The 15,998-nt window shown below is 52.3% G+C and overlaps 1 protein-coding gene across 8 annotated transcripts in view; it reads left to right on the top strand.

Annotated features, from left to right (window-relative positions):
- The window catches only part of NDST1 (N-deacetylase and N-sulfotransferase 1), a 54,317-nt gene that overhangs the window by 18,110 nt on the left and 20,209 nt on the right, over positions 1 to 15,998 (top strand). For 5 of the 8 annotated variants that reach the window (XM_081134234.1, XM_081134232.1, XM_081134231.1 and 2 more), the window contains one exon: positions 9,461 to 10,360. In XM_081134234.1, coding sequence (XP_080990360.1) covers positions 9,848 to 10,360 — 513 coding nt within the window. In that variant the 5' untranslated portion in view covers positions 9,461 to 9,847. Of the gene's footprint in view, positions 1 to 163; positions 252 to 7,406; positions 7,427 to 9,460; positions 10,361 to 15,998 lie in introns of those variants that run through there. The other 3 variants (XM_081134233.1, XM_081134237.1, XM_081134238.1) reach the window with 3 other exon arrangements.

The following is a 15,998-nucleotide window of genomic DNA, read 5'->3' on the forward strand; positions in this document are numbered from 1 at the left end:
GTAGGGGCTGGTGGCCTCTGACAAGGGACATGGGGGGGGCAGGGGTGCTGAAGGCTTCCAGGAACATGGTTGGTGGCTCAGGGTGCCCTAGGGCCACTCCCCCTTCCTCCCAGGGAGGGCACTGAGCTGACTGTAATGCCATTTGTCCCGGCTCTGGGATTAGGTGTGACCGTGTTAAGTGAGGAGTGTGGAGCCACTGAGAGGATGCAGTGAAGGGAAGCGGAGGTGAGCAACTGCTGCCTGGAGCTCTGGTGGGTCTTGTGGGTCTTGTCATCCTCTCCCTGGCCTCCCTGTACCCTCCTGTCCAGCCCTCCCAGGTCTGTCTGTACGTATGTGTACACGCGATGTGTGCGTGTTCATACCCATGCAGGAGGGTACCGGGGTGCAGAGTTGGGGCAGGCTGGCCCCGCAGCCTGGTGCTGGGACCTGTCTGCCTTCAGAACCGTAAGCAGGTTCCTTCAGTGTCCCAGCACCTGGGGCCCCCGAAGGCTGACCCGGCAGCTTCCTGTTGGAGAAGTAGGTGACGGCTGAGGGATGGGGAGGAGGGAAGGGATCAGCTTCTCTTGCGACTTTCTTGACAGCTCTGCAAGTCCACAAATCCACCTGAAGCCAGCAGGTCTGACAGTTAAAGATTTACCACAGGGCCATGGGGGAGCTGGAATGGTGAGGTTCCAGGGTGCTCAGATGTCACATTTGTGGCTTCAGTCCCATCTAGACCTTGAGAGTACTACTCATCAAAGCCTGCAGGGTCCCTGGAGGTTTCCATGTTCTTAACTTGGGGGCCAGCCCAACCACCTGAATTTGTATGGAATGTGGCGCCTGTCTGGGGAGAGTCCAGTAGTGGCCTTCATTATTTTCTCAAAGGCTTCTGTAACCTTAGGAGGTCATCACCTTCTGATCTAGTTCACTCCCCTCATTGTCCAGTTGAAGAAACAGAGGCTCACAAAAGGGGAGGGTCAAGTCCAGAGGTACAGGGGGAACATGTTGAAGGCTCTGGGATCCTGATGTGGACTTCAGGCCCACATGGATTTTTGGCTTCTGCATCCTCGAAGTGGAGACCCTAAAATATGCCTGCTTCTAGAAATCTCTCATTGAGCATCTGGCCACATGGGATGGGCATGTGGGAGGGCAGGGGCTGGGCTTGACTGGCATTTCGCTGCTCTTCTGTGCTTCGCAGACGGGTAAGTTCAGGGCATGATAAACTTGTTTCTACTTCATTGGGACCACATGGTGGATAAATGAGGTCACGACTGGGACATGCTTGCTGTAGTACCTTGCATGCAGCAGACCTGTGAAGCAAGTTGATCACCATTGTCCTTCTTGTCAGTGGTCAGCTGAGATCTCCTGCTTCTGACTTTCACTCCTGCCTCTCCTTTTCTTTAGCAAAAGGCCTCTTCCTGGGGCATGGAGGCAGCCCCCCTTTCGCATGTGGGGTTCCTACCTGCCTGGGCTGACAGAGGCCCCTGGTGTAAGAGAAGGTAAGGACCCTTTAGCTGAGGTCCTGCCTCTCTGGGGACCTGTGGTACCCCTTCTGCCAGTGAAGGCTTCCCCGCTGCAGATTCTCCTGGGTTAGCCTACATTTAGGCAGCTGGGGCTGGTCACCTGCAGAAAGCCTCTCTCTGGGTATGCTTTGGGCCAAATACCTGGCTCAAGAATGGTGTGGAATGGTGGGCAGCAGGACTATATAGGGGTTATACGCAGGGATAAGTGAGCTGACTTGAGGCTGGCTTAGCTCCAGCCCTGCCCAGCTGTGTGACCTTGAGTCAGTTGCTTACACTCTCTGAGACTGTTTCCTTATCTGTAAAGTGCACATCTCAGTGACACCATCTCTCAGGATGTGAGGATTGGGTGTGATGATTCAGAGAAAGCTCTCAGCACAGCCTGGGTGTGGGGCTGGTGAGTTACCAGGAGCTCAGTCACAGCTGAGGCTGTCAGCCAGGGAGTTTATGATATTTGCAAATAAATATTCTAGTCTTTTTAGGTGCTTATGATCTGAGCCTAAGAAAAATAGTTAGGGATGGTTTGACTGTGTTGTAAGTGGATTTGGGGGTTGGGAAGAGGGACCCCTATTCTGGGAAGCTGAATGGGCTAATGAGGAGCATGCCCTGTGATGGGCCTGCCCATCTGGGTTTGCACTGGGAGCTTCAGGGGGATTGGAAGAGAGCCTGTCCTTGGGGCAGGAGGGTGGCTGGTCCTGACCTGCCTGCCCCCCACTCCACCCCTCCCAAAAGCTGTCTTGTTTGTTTGCCCCGTAAGCCCTTCAGAGCTGGTGCAAAGGTAAACTCTCAACTCAGGCCCTGTTGGACGAAGGACAGATTCTCAACAAGCAGGTCTAAGTTCCTGTGGTTTCTTGCTAGGCACTCCCTGCCGGGGAACCCACAAGACCCGGGTTGAGAACTTGCGAGTGACCCAGGGTTTTATGCTTTGTTTGCTTGTGCATTGATGGGTGATTTGTGGGCCTGCTTCCAAGAAGGCTTGTTGGAGGCTGCTTTTAAGTTAAAATACACATAAAATGGATGAAAATAAAAGCAGAAAAAGCACCATTCAAAGGGTATAGAGAGAGAGTGGGGTGTCCTGGATGAACATGAAGGGCCCATGGTTTTGGAGGATGGGCCCAGGTGGCTCTGTGCTAAGATTCCCCATCACCCACTCATTGGCTCTGTGTGCTGGGGCAACTCATGGGCTTCCTCTGGGCCTCAGTGTCCTCATCTGTGAAATGAGTGGAAAGTAGGTGATGGTGCTGTCCTAAGGGTTAAATAATAGCATGCAGTGCAGGCATATCCTGTCTAATAAATGGAAGTTCATATTATTAATGCATTCAGTTCATAGCCAATTAAAAAAGGGAGGGTAACTGGCAAGGGCACGTGGCTTGTGGGTACTTACCATGGGTAGGAGACCACTTCTGTCTTGGAAAGCTTCCTGTGAAGTTGGGGGACCAGTGTTCCAGTTGTAAGAGCAGCTGACATCTGGCAGTGTAAATCCAGCATGCATGGTGGGATGCAGAGCAGGGAGCTAGCTCATCGAGGACTGGAAATCCACAGCTGGCAGTCCCACCTCCGGCTAAGGCTGGCCTTTGAGGGGGATGGGCAGAGTTTTCTTGGACAAGAAAATGAGCCAAGGTAGGTGGGGAGTGGGGCAGGCCTGGCTGGTACATCCCAGGGGGTCTTTTTCTCTCTCTGGGCCTCAGTGTCCCCTGTCCTTACTGCAGAGTGGACTGTACACTCTTTGGCCCTAAGACTGAGCCAGACTGCCACCTTGGTGGTTGCCCTGGACTCCAGGGTGACTGATGGGCAGCAGCTTGGCCCTGGGCCAGGCAGTGCTGCAGGGCTGTGGGGGATGGGGTGTGCAGTGAATTCCAGCAGAGGAGGGATTTGCTTCTGGTCTGGGCCTCCCAGGGGTGTGATTGAGCTGGAGAAACTCCTGCACAGCTGGGAAGCAAATGTGGAGGATTTTCTTGGCTGCTCTGTATGTGGTGGGTGGGGCAGGTTGGGGTGGGGTGGCTGGTGGAGCTGGGTGGCTGTGGGGTGTGTCTGGGTAGTGGGTGGTGGGTGACTGTGCTGGGGGTGTGACAGACTGGGAGGGGCTGGGTCAGCTGTGGGGAGTGTTCCTGGGATTGCATGTGGTAGTGTCAGACCCTGGCCTGCAGCCACCCCTTCTCCCCCAAGCCCAGTGCCCATTCACATACTTTTGAGCCACCTCCTCTCAGCTCCCCACCCCGTTCTTATGCCTGTAGCCCAGATGCCTGTGAATGGTACCATGTGAACGTGTAAGCACCATGTGAGTTTTCCTGTGCTTTCATGTGCATGTGAGTGTGGGACGTGTAGGGGACATTGTCGGGAATAACTCAGGCAAGAAAGCAAATCTGGGCTGGGCGAGCATGAGGGGTGTGAGGGCCTTCATTCACCCTGCAGCCAGCAGCATGCCGGAGACAAAACCTCAGAGCCCAGAGGCCTCCATCCTCAGTGCCCAGGCTATGTGTGCCCCTAGTGGTGCTCAGTAAAGCACAGAGGGAGGGAACAGAGAGGGGTCATCTGCTTGTCCCAGACACCCAGTATGCCCTCAAACCTGATCTCCCTTCCTCACTTTCTGGATCCATTATGAATTTGATATGTGGCCTTGGGCCAGTTCCTTCCTGAGCCTCAAATTCCAAATCTCTTAAATGGATAAGTTTATTAACCTATATCACCGTGTGCCAGGCACTGAGCTGTTTTACACAACTGTTTCATCTCTTTGAGTCTTGGCGGCACATAGATTAGTAGTATAAACCCTATTTTACACTTGGAGAAACTGAGCCTCAAGGAGGTTGAGTGATTTGCTCAAAGGTCACAAGGCTAAGTAAATAATGGAGGCCACATTCAAGCCTGGGCAGGCTGGCTCCAGTCTGAGCCCTTAACGGCGATGCCAGCAGCCACTGCACTGCCACCTCTCAGATTGTTGGGGTGAAATGGCATGAAGCATACAGCCCTTCACAGGAGGCCTGCTGCACATAGTAGGAACCAAGTGTTTACAAGTTACGTGTGGGTGCACTTCACCATGAAAGGCACAAGAAGCTCAGTCTCTTGGTTGCACTTCGGAGCCCACCTCTCCATCTGGAACAGAACTAGACCCCCTCCCCAGTCCTGATCTCTGGACATCTTGATCTCTGGGAAGGCCCATATACTTCTGCCTCCTTTCTCTCTGGGCCCTAGAGAGGATTATGAGGGAACCAGAGCATTTCAGAGTGGGGGGTAGGGTAGGGAGTGACTTTCAACTCCGGAGCAGTGGCCACAGTTACTGTGGTATTTCCCGAATGTGCGGCGTTGCCATGGTGTCTCCATGACAACCAGAGCATCTCATTCATTATCCCCAGCATCTTGGCAGGGAAAGCTGGGCCTAGGGCTGGGAGAGCACAGTGGGAGCCTGGCTGAGGGCTAGAGGTCTCTGTGGCTGAGGCCCCCTCATATTGTCCCCCATCCCAGCCAAGATCCCCCTGCAGGCTCTGGACCCCTCTCATGGTGTCTGGATTGACATTTTAGCTCTGCTACTGACTAGCTGTGTGATTTTGGACAAGTGACTTAATCTCTCTGAGCCTCATTTTTCTCAGTTGTAAATGTGAATAGTGTCAGTATTAGTTGTAAGGGTTAAATGAGATGGCATATGTAAAAAGTGCTTAGCATAGGGCCAGGCGCATTATAAATGCTCAGTACGTGGTAGCAGTGAAAATAACAATGATGGTAATTATAATGTTTTGTGTGGTTTTTTAAATTATAGAAACCCCTGGGTTTCATGGAGGAATAAGACTTTGAGTCAAGAATTAGCAATTTCCTGTGTGGCTATGGCAAGTTACTTCACCTTGAAGCCTCAGTCTCCCTATCTGTGAATTGGGGATAATAACAGTTGCTTATTTATTTATATCCTGACTGCTCAATAAGGACCTGTGCCTTGGGAAAGTCATGGGAGCTTCAGGATAAATCAGACTCATCCCTGCCCTAGGGGCACCCAGGCATGTTGGGAAGGGGAAGGAAAGAAACTGGTATTTGGAGAGGACCTTTGTCCAGCTGCCAGGGAGGGCCTGCCTGTGCAGAGGTCAGGAAGCCCCAGGACCTGCAGGCTACAGAGTGCAGAGCCATGAGTAAAAACGTCCCAAGTCTACTCTGTATAGACCACACGCTCAGGTGCACGGACTGGGCAGGAAGCCAAACGAGGGAAGGAGGGTGCCTATGGGACTGTGTTAACTGGGGAATGCATGGCCAGCCTGTCTGAGGCAGGTGCTGTAAGGACCTCAGCTGATGGTGGCCAGTAGGGATGCATGCCCCATGTCATCAGAACAAGCTCTCTTTAAAGGCAACTTAGAAATGGTGTGAAATCTGTTTTTAAAATGTTGATAACTAATCTAAAATTAAAGAAAAATGTTGTGCAGGTCAAAGGACAGACACATCTGCATCGTTTTCTAGCCTGAGGATCCTGGTTTTCAGCCTCTGGCTGTGGAGTAGGGATGGGGTGGGAGCCTGAGGAATGGGACCACCCGGGGGCAGGAAGGGGCTTGGTGCATGGGGATGACTTCAGAGAGGTGATGACATTGGAACTGGGGTCTTGAAGGATGAGTAAGTGTCCCAGGGGTGGGGGGAGGCATTCCAGGCAATGGGAACTTCACTAGGAAGGCCTAGATTGGTGACTGGTTGGGCGAGGCTGGAGTTTGGCTGGTGATGTCAGCAGGCCCAGGCAAGGTCCAGGGTGGTAGGAGTCCTTGAGGCCTTGGTGGCTCCAGGGGGTTATAAACCCTTCAGTTCTCCATCCCTGGAGCCAGGGGTTCTGGAACCCAGGCTATGTAGAGGCCTTGAATGGCTGGGGCCAGGCCCGTGAGGGCTTGCAGTAGGGCAGCCAGCTGCTGGAAGCTAGCGCTTTGTTTACAAAGCTCCTGGCTCCTCCCTCCCCTACCCCAGGTATTTGGACTTCTCTGGGGATGGGCTGGTGAGCCCCTTCTCTTGCTCCCTTTACCCTCTCTCAAGCCTGGCCTTCTCCCTGGCCTTCTGGCCTCTAACCATCTGGCCCCTTCCTGCCTATCCATCCAGTTCCTGGGAAAGGCCACAGCCTCTGCAAGTGGGGATCAAGAGGAAGCACGCACAGAGCTTTACAGTGTTCGTGGACTCAGTTATTGCCCATACAATGAGTACACAAAATAAACAACAGGCGTGTGTGATGATAACGGCTGATGCTGTGCGTCAGGCATGGTTCAGAGCACTTTATATGGATCAGCTCACTTAATTTTCACAACTTTGCGAAGTATGTCAAGTTTTCCTATTTTACAGATTAGGAAATGGGGGCACGGAAAAGTTAACTAGCTTGCCCAGGATTCCACAACTACTGGGTGGTGGGTTAGGGTTTGACTGGAGCTGTCTGGCTCCAGTCTGCACATTAACCATTAGGCTCTATTAGCCTAGGGCTTTAGGTTTATGGATAGGTTGGGGTCACAGGGTCTGGACTTCTTGAAATCCTTACATTTTCCAGGATGTGCACATTTTTTGATGGGAAAATGTTATCTGATTCCCACAAGGGTCTGTGTCTACCAGACGCTACTGGTTGCATCATTACCACACATGCTGAAAGGCTGTTAGTGCAGTAGACCGAGGGACAGTGACCACAGGGCCCAGGCCTGCAAGGGAAGTGGGGTTCGGTGGCTTCATGCTTCAATGGCATGAGGCAGCTCTACCTCCCCACCTGTACTCCTGTCCTGGCCCCGGGCCAAGGGGTGGGGCTCACTGTGACCGCAGGGCAGAGGGCTGCTTTTATCAGTGGGAAGTAGGACACAGGTGCACCTAGGTATAAACAGGACCAGTCACCCAGCCCTCCTGACTCTGCCCAGGAAACTTGCCCCTTTTTGCCTGCTGTCAGCTGGAACTTCGGGATCCCTGGAAAACTACCCACACTCCCTTAACTCCAGGCTGCGGTATGTGCCCCTCCTTCTTCTACCCCTGATCAACCGTTTTTCTTCAGGTCAGTTTAGATCCCACTTCTTACCACTTCCTCCCGGAAGCCTTCCTTGGTCTTCCCCACTCCAGGGATGTTAGGTGGCCCTCAGGTCTCTCAAACACCCTCTCTTCCCCACTGTCACACTTGTCCTCCTGCACTGTAGGTGCCTGTTTTCTTGGTGGCCTTGGTGTTGGCTTATAGTAAAGACTGAATTATAGACATCAGAGGTGAAAGAGCCCCCAGAGATCATCTGGCCCAAGCCCCTCTCTAATAGGCAGGAAGCCCAGAGAGGGTCAAGGTGTGCTCGGGGTCACACAGCACATTATGGCAGAACTGGGAGCAGACTTGGCGACTGAGATGTGTCTTCCCCTTGCTTCTGAGCACATCTTTTTAAAATATTTATTTTCTTATTTCCACAAAAATAATAAATGATTGTTGTAGAAAATTTAGGAAAAAAAACAAAAGGAGGAAAATAAAAACTCAAGAGATAATCATTAACTTTTTTTGGATTTAGTACCAGTTTCTGGCTTATGCATAAAAATTTTTACCCCAAATATGACAGTGCATACAGTTTCATACAAGTTTCCCACTTTAACAATGTATATGGTAATTCTATTGCTGTGTCAGTAAATGTTCTTCTTTGATGTCTTGTACATGGCTGCCTTCACGGGATGCCGTCACATGCTTGCGCTGTAATTGCCAAAGACAGTCCTTTGTTGTTGGGCATTTGCTATCGTGAATGACATGTTTCACTATTATAAATAGCACTGGGTTTGTATTTTTGCGGGGAAATCTTTATACACTTCTGCAGTTACCACTTCTAGGATAAGTTCCTAGAAGTTCAGGGTCTCTGGTATGCTGTACCCATGCAGAACACCCTGGACAGCCTTGGAGCTGGGAGGGACTCTGAAGATTTTCACTCCCAAGTCTATGTCTGAGACTCATATTCCCTCTCTGGCTGCACCAAGCCAGGCCCTCACACCCACTCTCCCTGTCTCCATCCCCATTGCCCTGGGGAGCTCTCCTGCTAGTTTTCAGTAGCTGCTTTCATTCATGTTGAAGGGAGACTAGAGGGCTGTGATGGGGGGGTATTATTTGGGGTGATAAAATTGGGGCCTTAGTGTAGTGGATGTGGGTGAGTGGTCTTCATTAACTCTCCAGGGAAACCCATACAGGTGCCATGCCTGTCAGGAGTCGGCCAAGGGGGAGGCTGGAACCCAGAGTTCTGGCTGCCTGCGTGGACAGAGGCCCTGCCTGCCTATCCCTAGTCAAGCTCAGCATCCTGGTGTGTACCTGTGGCATGTGCCCTGAGCTTAAGAGATGCCTGTTGCGTTGGGGCAAGTAGTGACAACTGCCATTTCTTAAGTGTTGCCTAAGTGCCAAGCTCCTTGGACTGATTCACTCAGTTCTCCCTTGGCCCCAACCCTGTGCTGCAGGTGGTGATTTCACAGCTAAGCCACTGATACTTCACGGCTCTGGCTTGGCTGCTCTGCCTCAGTCTTTTCATCTGTCGGTTGGGACTGCTGGGACCATTCAGAGAGAGAGATGGGGGGAAGCACTGTGGGTAATTGAGAGGAAGACAGTGAGGACATGGTGTTCAGTCATGATTTAGAATTCCACCTCCAGCTCCCAGGCCTGGGAAATGTTTATTGTCTCGCTTCTTCCTGCTTCTGGAGTTTTCTTGGTCTAGTCTCAGACACTGATAATTATAATAAATAGCAACTGCCCTAGTAGACACCAGATGCTGGTAGGTGCTGCTGTAAGTGGTGTATACACATTGTTAGACTTAATCCCTCAGCCTGTCTTGTGAGGTGAGTACTAATGGCAGCCCCATTTCATAAATGGGGGAATTGACGATCAGAGATTAAGGAGCTTTCCCCGATCATTCAGCCAGGTTGGGCAGCAGTACTTGAACTTGGGCCTGCCTAGCTCAGGTCCTGTGCGTCTACTGTCAGCGGATTCCCTAAAGCCCATACTCTGACTCTTCACCTTCTGGCTCTTCTCTCCACAGCCTTGGCCCTGGGGGCCCCACCAAGCCAGCGGCATGCGGCACCCCCGGACCTGCCCAGTGTCTTCCTGCCCACTGCCCGGCCCCCCCAGGAGGCCCTGACGCCCTGGGGTACTTCTGCTGTGCACGGGACCACGTGGGGGTTTGCCATGGTGACATAAAGGGGCGCGGAGGAAGGAAGGAGCACAATCAGCCTGTGGACTGTGCTCCTGGCTGGGAGGAAGGGCCGGTGGCCCGGGTCCTCCACTCCTGCTGCCCACTGAGCGCCTCCCTTGCTAAGTGTCTGTGAATTTGTTGATCAGTGGACAACTCTGGTGTCTCCTCTTGCGTGGGGCCTTGGGGTGGCCAGGGCAGGCTGGGCCTCTGGTGGCCAAGGTCTCGGGGACCAGGATGCCCACCCTGGCGCGCCTCCGCAGGCTGTGTCGGCATGTGTCCCCGCAGGCTGTCCTTTTCCTGCTGTTTATCTTCTGCCTGTTCAGCGTTTTTGTCTCCGCTTACTACCTATATGGCTGGAAGCGGGGCCTGGAGCCCTCGGCGGACGCCCCCGAGCCTGACTGTGGGGACCCACCGCCTGTGGCCCCCAGCCGCCTGCTGCCACTCAAGCCCGTGCAGGCGGCCACTCCTTCCCGCACGGACCCGCTGGTGCTGGTGTTTGTGGAGAGCCTCTACTCACAGCTGGGCCAGGAGGTGGTGGCCATCCTGGAGTCGAGCCGCTTTAAGTACCGCACAGAGATTGCACCGGGCAAGGGGGATATGCCCACGCTCACCGACAAGGGCCGCGGCCGCTTTGCCCTCATCATCTATGAGAACATCCTCAAGTACGTGAACCTGGATGCCTGGAACCGGGAGCTGCTGGACAAGTACTGTGTGGCCTACGGCGTGGGCATCATCGGCTTCTTCAAGGTACGCAGGGAGCAGGGTCCCCAAGCAGTTAAGGGCTTCAGCTGAGTTTGAATCCCATCTCCACATCCTTAGCTGAGTGCGTGACTTTTCTTATCTGTAAAATGGATGTAGTGGTAGCACCTACTCCCAGGGTTTTTGTGAAGGTTAAATGAGGAGTATATATAAAGCATGTGGAGCATTCTGTGCCTGGTGCCTAATAAGTGCTTTTTAAGGATTCGCTTTTATTAGGAGCACATGGCAGAGGGATTGCTTGCCATGCATGGGACTTGGCACATAGCAGGTACTTGCCTGAAGGACACCCTGGGGAAAGGTGCGAGGTAGCAGAGGATATGCTCTTCTAGGGTCCTGAAAACCTGTCATGGCAGTTCTCCTAAGGGATGGGGTATGTGATCCCCATTTTGCTGATGGGCAAATCAAGGCTCAGGAGGGTTAAGTTATGTATATGTGTCTGTGCAGCCTATAAGTGGGAGAGCCAGGACTTAAACCGAGACTGAGATTTTTGGGCTCTGGATCACGAGATCTCTCCTCTAGGCTGTGGTGGAGTGTGGAATGTATATGCCTCCTCAATCAGTCGTTTTGCATTGAGAGAAAGAGGAGAGAGAAATCCCAGTGAGCAGGTGAGCTGCTCTGGGCTCTGTGGGGCACTCAGAATGACTGCTGGGATCAGAGTCCTTGCTGAAAGTATCATGGAGAAGCTGTCCTTGGGGAGGGGGAGGTTGGGGACAGCTGGATGGGGCATCCAGAGCCTCTGGCCAAGGAACTCTGACCTGCCAGGTGAAAGCAGGCACTGGTTGGGACTCTAGTTGGATGCCTGGGGACATTCACTCCTTAATTCAGCAAATATTTACTGAACATTTAATATGTTCCAGGCCCTGTGCTGGGGGACACAATGGTGATCAAAATGTGCAAAGTCCTTGCTGTCACAGAGCTGACATTTCAGTGCCATAGGCTAGGGTGGATGACAGACAGTGAACAAATAAACATACCATGTGGCAGGTGGTGATAACTTCAAAAAGAAATGCAGCCGGGCAAGGGCATCGGAGGCAATGGGTTTGGCGGTTGAGACTGTTTTTGATAGATGGCCAGGGGAGTTGTCCTTGATAAAGTGACTGGAGGGAAGTGAGGGAGGGAGTTTTGTGGCCCTCTCTGTGCAAGGGGCCTTCGCGGAAGAGGAGAAGATAAGCACGTGTCCTGAAGCAGGTTCTTGCTTGGCATGAGCGGTGAGGGGAGCAGGAGGTGGGACAGAAGTGGCCCATGTCCACTGTCGGATGACCATTTCCCCCAGGGGTTCATGGGCACCCCTGGGCACTGGCCCTGTGCTGGGAGGAGCCTGGCATAATGACAGGTTTCCCACAGCTGTTCTTTCATGCGTTAATGCAGCAGGATGCTCTGCCACTAATAGAGGTTTTGTGGGCCAAGGACTCGAAGGCCTTTAGAAGTCCTGCAGTAGAGCAACCTGCTGAGATTTGTTCCCCAACTGGCTTGATCACAAAACTCTTGATCAGAGAGCACCCTCCGGGAAATGCTGACCTGGTTTATGGCTTTATAGTGGCATAAAGTCAGACCGTCTTCATTGTCTGTTTCTTCTTTTCTCCTGGACTCTGTTCCCTTTCTTGCTATGAACTTCATTAAGATCGAGTCAGAGCCGCAGGCCTGAAAATGTCAGAATGGCTGACATTTATTGAGTGCTCACCCAGAGCCATGCCCTGTCTGTCCTGTATGCTTTACATGAATTAACTCATTGAACACTCATAACCCGTTCTCCAAGCCAGGTAGATACCATCCTGATTTAACAGGAAGGAGATAGAGGCAAAGAGGGGGAAGAAACCTGCCCATGCTCACACCTCCAATGAGTACAGATCTAGGGTTTGAACCCAGGGGTCTGTCTCTAGAGGCCTTAGTCTTAGCCATCGAGCAACGAATCCAGGAACCTCAGATACCATTTATTTAGTAGAATTTGCATCAGAAGCCACATCCAGTGCACAGAATTCCCAGTCTCTGGAAACCAGGCAGTTGGCTGGGTCATTTGGCACAATTGGTCAACAGAGAACTTGGATCTTGTCTAGCCCCATTCCTTGCTCTACAGGTGAACACGAGGCCCTGGGAGGGGCAGGGACGTGTTCAGTGTCACTTTGGGGTCAGTGGCAATTCCAGGTCTTCCTGTTCTTTCTACCCCATTGCCTAAGACAAGACCCCCCACCCCCCACCCCCCCAGCTTGGTTTTGAGCAGAGGCCTATGACTTTCTACTCTTATGGGCGCCCTCTGGTGGTCAGGCTACATTTTTTGGGGGGGGCGGGGGGGGGCTCTTTCTGCAAGGCCAGCTTCACCATTCATTGTGCATTGGGTTGGCCAAACCCAAGCTGTTTATGGACCTCAGGGACCTGGAGACTCATTTTCCATTTCCCACTGGTACTGGATTCCCAGGTCAGTATGAGAGCAGGGCAGAGAAGTCCAGACTCTTGTTTAGGTCCTTTTGTCATTTAAAAGCAGAGTGACCTTGGACAGGGTATTACTCAAGCCATCTGTGAAGTGGGGCCAATCACAGCTCCTGCCTCACTGGACCAAGATAAATCAAGACAGTGGGTAGGAAACACTAGCAAAGTGCCTGGTACCTGTAGCCGCCCAATAAATGGCAGCTGTCATGCTGTGTCATTTCTGTGTCCAGCAAGCAGCTGGTGGTAGCACTGTCTTGTGTCTGAGTCCTATGCTCACATGAGATCCTTTAAGGGTGGGAGCAGGTCTTCACCAGTAGCTCCAGTTCCTAGGAATGACAAGGGCTACCCGACCTCTTTTTTTGCACACTTACTATGTGCTAGACACTGAGCTCATTGCTTTGCTTGTCTTACCATATGTAATTTCCACAACTACCCTGTGAAGCAGGCACTTCCTTTACAGGTAAGGAAGACTCAAAAGTCAAATGGCCCTGGCCAGTGTGGCTCAACTGGTTGAGCATTGTCTCATGCACCAAGAAGTCACCAGTTTGATTGCCGGACAGGGCCCATGCTTGGGTTGCAAGCTCAATCCCCACGAGAGGATGTTTCTTTTTCATCGATGTTTCTCTCTCTCTCTCCCTCTCCCTCTCCCTTTTTCTCTCTTTCTAAAATCAATAGAAACATTAAAAAGTTAAATGGCTGTTTAGGGTGACACAGCTAGTAAGTCAGAGCCAAGATTTGACGACCACACTCAAGGCTTCTAACCCAGCCATAGGTGAGCATATCAGAGCAAGCTGACCTGAGGCCTGGAGAGGACACGTGGACTTTCCCAAAGTCATCAGCTGGTCACTGAGTCTGTACTGGGTGTCCCAGTGCCTGGAGCAGGGCTTCCTTCCTTTGCCTGGACAACCCCATTGGAAGATTTAGTGTCTCCTGAGTGGGTCTTCAGTGTTGAGGATCAGGAGGGGTTCCCCTCCCTCGGGGTGAGGCTGGCCATGGGGGTCAGCTCTGTGCTGCTGAGGCTTACTCTCCATTCTTTTCCCCAGCCGGTTCCTTTCATTGCCTACTGGAGTGGACAGTCAGCAACTTGGCTGTTTCCCTTCTTCAGTGTCCCCTAGCTGGGCAGCTGGCTGAGCTGCCAGCGCCTGGCAGTCAGCTCAGGGTCGGGGCTTTGAAATGGGATCCCCCAGTGCCTATGGTCTGGTGTGACCTCCCAGGCCAGGGCAGGTGAGGGACAGGTCCTGAAATGTCCCTGGCCCCTACCGTCTTTGCAGTTCTAATCTTTGATCAGTGCTGGTTTAGGGGTCGTGGGGAGACTGGGGCTGGGGGAGGTGGCCTCTCAGGATGGGGTGCTCTGCATTGAGGCTGGCTTGGGACAGTGTGGGAGTTGGCAGGTACTCCTGCTAACTGATAACATCAAATGCGCCTGCTTATCTTGGTTACAAGGCCAGGGCCCTGCAGAGCCTTTGTGGGAATTAGGAAAAGCACTCCTGCTGGAGGAGATAGTAAAAGGCACCCTCTGGGTAGATGCAGCTCCACCTTGGGGCACAGCTGAGTGCCTTGTGCAGTGCTTACCTGGCCAGCTCTCCAGGGCGGCCCTGTGCACCACTGCCTCCCTCTCCAGCCTCATTTGGTGCCTTTGTCCACTGTTGCTTTGCCCCACCCCACTCATTCTCCACACCGCAACTAGATGGGTCTTTTTAAAATGCAAATTGAGCCTGTTATCCCTCTGTTCAAAACCCTTTGATGGAGTCTTTGATGGCTTCCCACTGCCACTTCAGCCTTCAGGGTCCTGCAGGTCTGGTCCCAGCTGACCTTTCTGTCTGTCTCCTTTCCTCTCTTGATCACTCTGTTGGCCTTTTGCTGAGCCCTCTCCTACCTTAGCACCTGCTGTTTTTTGAACTTGGCCTCTACCTCTCCCCTAGGTAATGCTTACTAATTTTTCAGGTCCCTTTCTCCAGGAAAGTCCCTTCCTCCAAGAGGCCTTTCCTGGTTGACTATGCCCAGTTATCTACTGTTCTAGAACTATGAACCTCCTCTGTGTAACACGTTCCTCATTAAAGTTTTATGTTTATTTTGGCGACTTTGAATGCTGTCTCTTCCTTGCTCAACTTTAAGGTTCATGAGGGCAAGGACCCTGTCCTTTTTTTCTCACTGCATCCCTGACAGTAAACACAGTATCTGGCATGATGAATAGTTGTGGAATGAAGAGATGAAACCTGTATTGAACAGCTGTCATGTGCCAGGTACTGGAGATCTGTCTGTTCCTCTTTTATCCTTTTTAAAAATTTAGTTGCTCATCAAATATGTGTTTGCTGCCACATGGTGTCAAGCCTGTGCTGGACACTGGGGACCCAAAGGTGGAAACAACATAGCCCCTGCCCTCGGGGGCATACAGACTGGTGGGGTGGGAGAGAAACCCTGAACAGAAATGCAGCCTCCACAGTAAAAAGTGCTATAGCTGAGGCTTTCACATGGTCCCAGGGAGGCCAGTGCAGAGAAGAGGGTATATGCATTGGGTTTTGAAGGATGAGTAGGAGTTTGCCAGGCCAAGAAGACAGCATAGAACTGGCACAGGGACAAAGACAAATTGTACCATATCTAGAGGCAGGTGGCTGGGAGGGTGAGAGATGGTGTGTAGGAGCAGGGGCTGTGAGCCTAGGGAAGAGGAGAAGTGGAGGTTTGGGGTACTGTCTGCAGGATCCCAGGGAGCTGGGCGGCAGCAGCAGACCCTGGGAGGAGCAGGGAAATACAGGGAGCTGGATTCCTGTGAGGGGGTGGCCTTGGGAATATTGAGGGTATATGAGGGTTGGGAATTCTATGAGATGGGGTATCTTTGTCCCTGCACCCCCAGTAGATACCTACTCTTTGATCTCGTCTGCACTCGCATCACCTCAGATTGCTCCTGAAGAAAGGTTTGTGTGGCAAAAGCAGTTTGGAAACCCCAGGAAACAAAGCCTGGTAGTCAGGTATATGGACTCTAGTACCAGACTTACGGCTGCACACTGGCTCTTCCTGACCACTGTGTGACTGAGGGCTGCACTCCCCTTCAAGCCTTGGTTTCCTCACCTGAGAAGTGGGGTAACAGAGGATCCTTCCTCCTGAGGCTCATGTGAGGACTGAATGAGCAATTGGTGATGCCGCTGCTCTCCTCTGAGCACTTTGCCTGCATTGCACTCACCATTCTCCACCACCCCTTGAGCTA

Source organism: Miniopterus schreibersii, assembly GCF_964146895.1.
Source record: "Miniopterus schreibersii genome assembly, chromosome: 4".
NCBI classification, from domain to species: domain Eukaryota; kingdom Metazoa; phylum Chordata; class Mammalia; order Chiroptera; family Miniopteridae; genus Miniopterus; species Miniopterus schreibersii.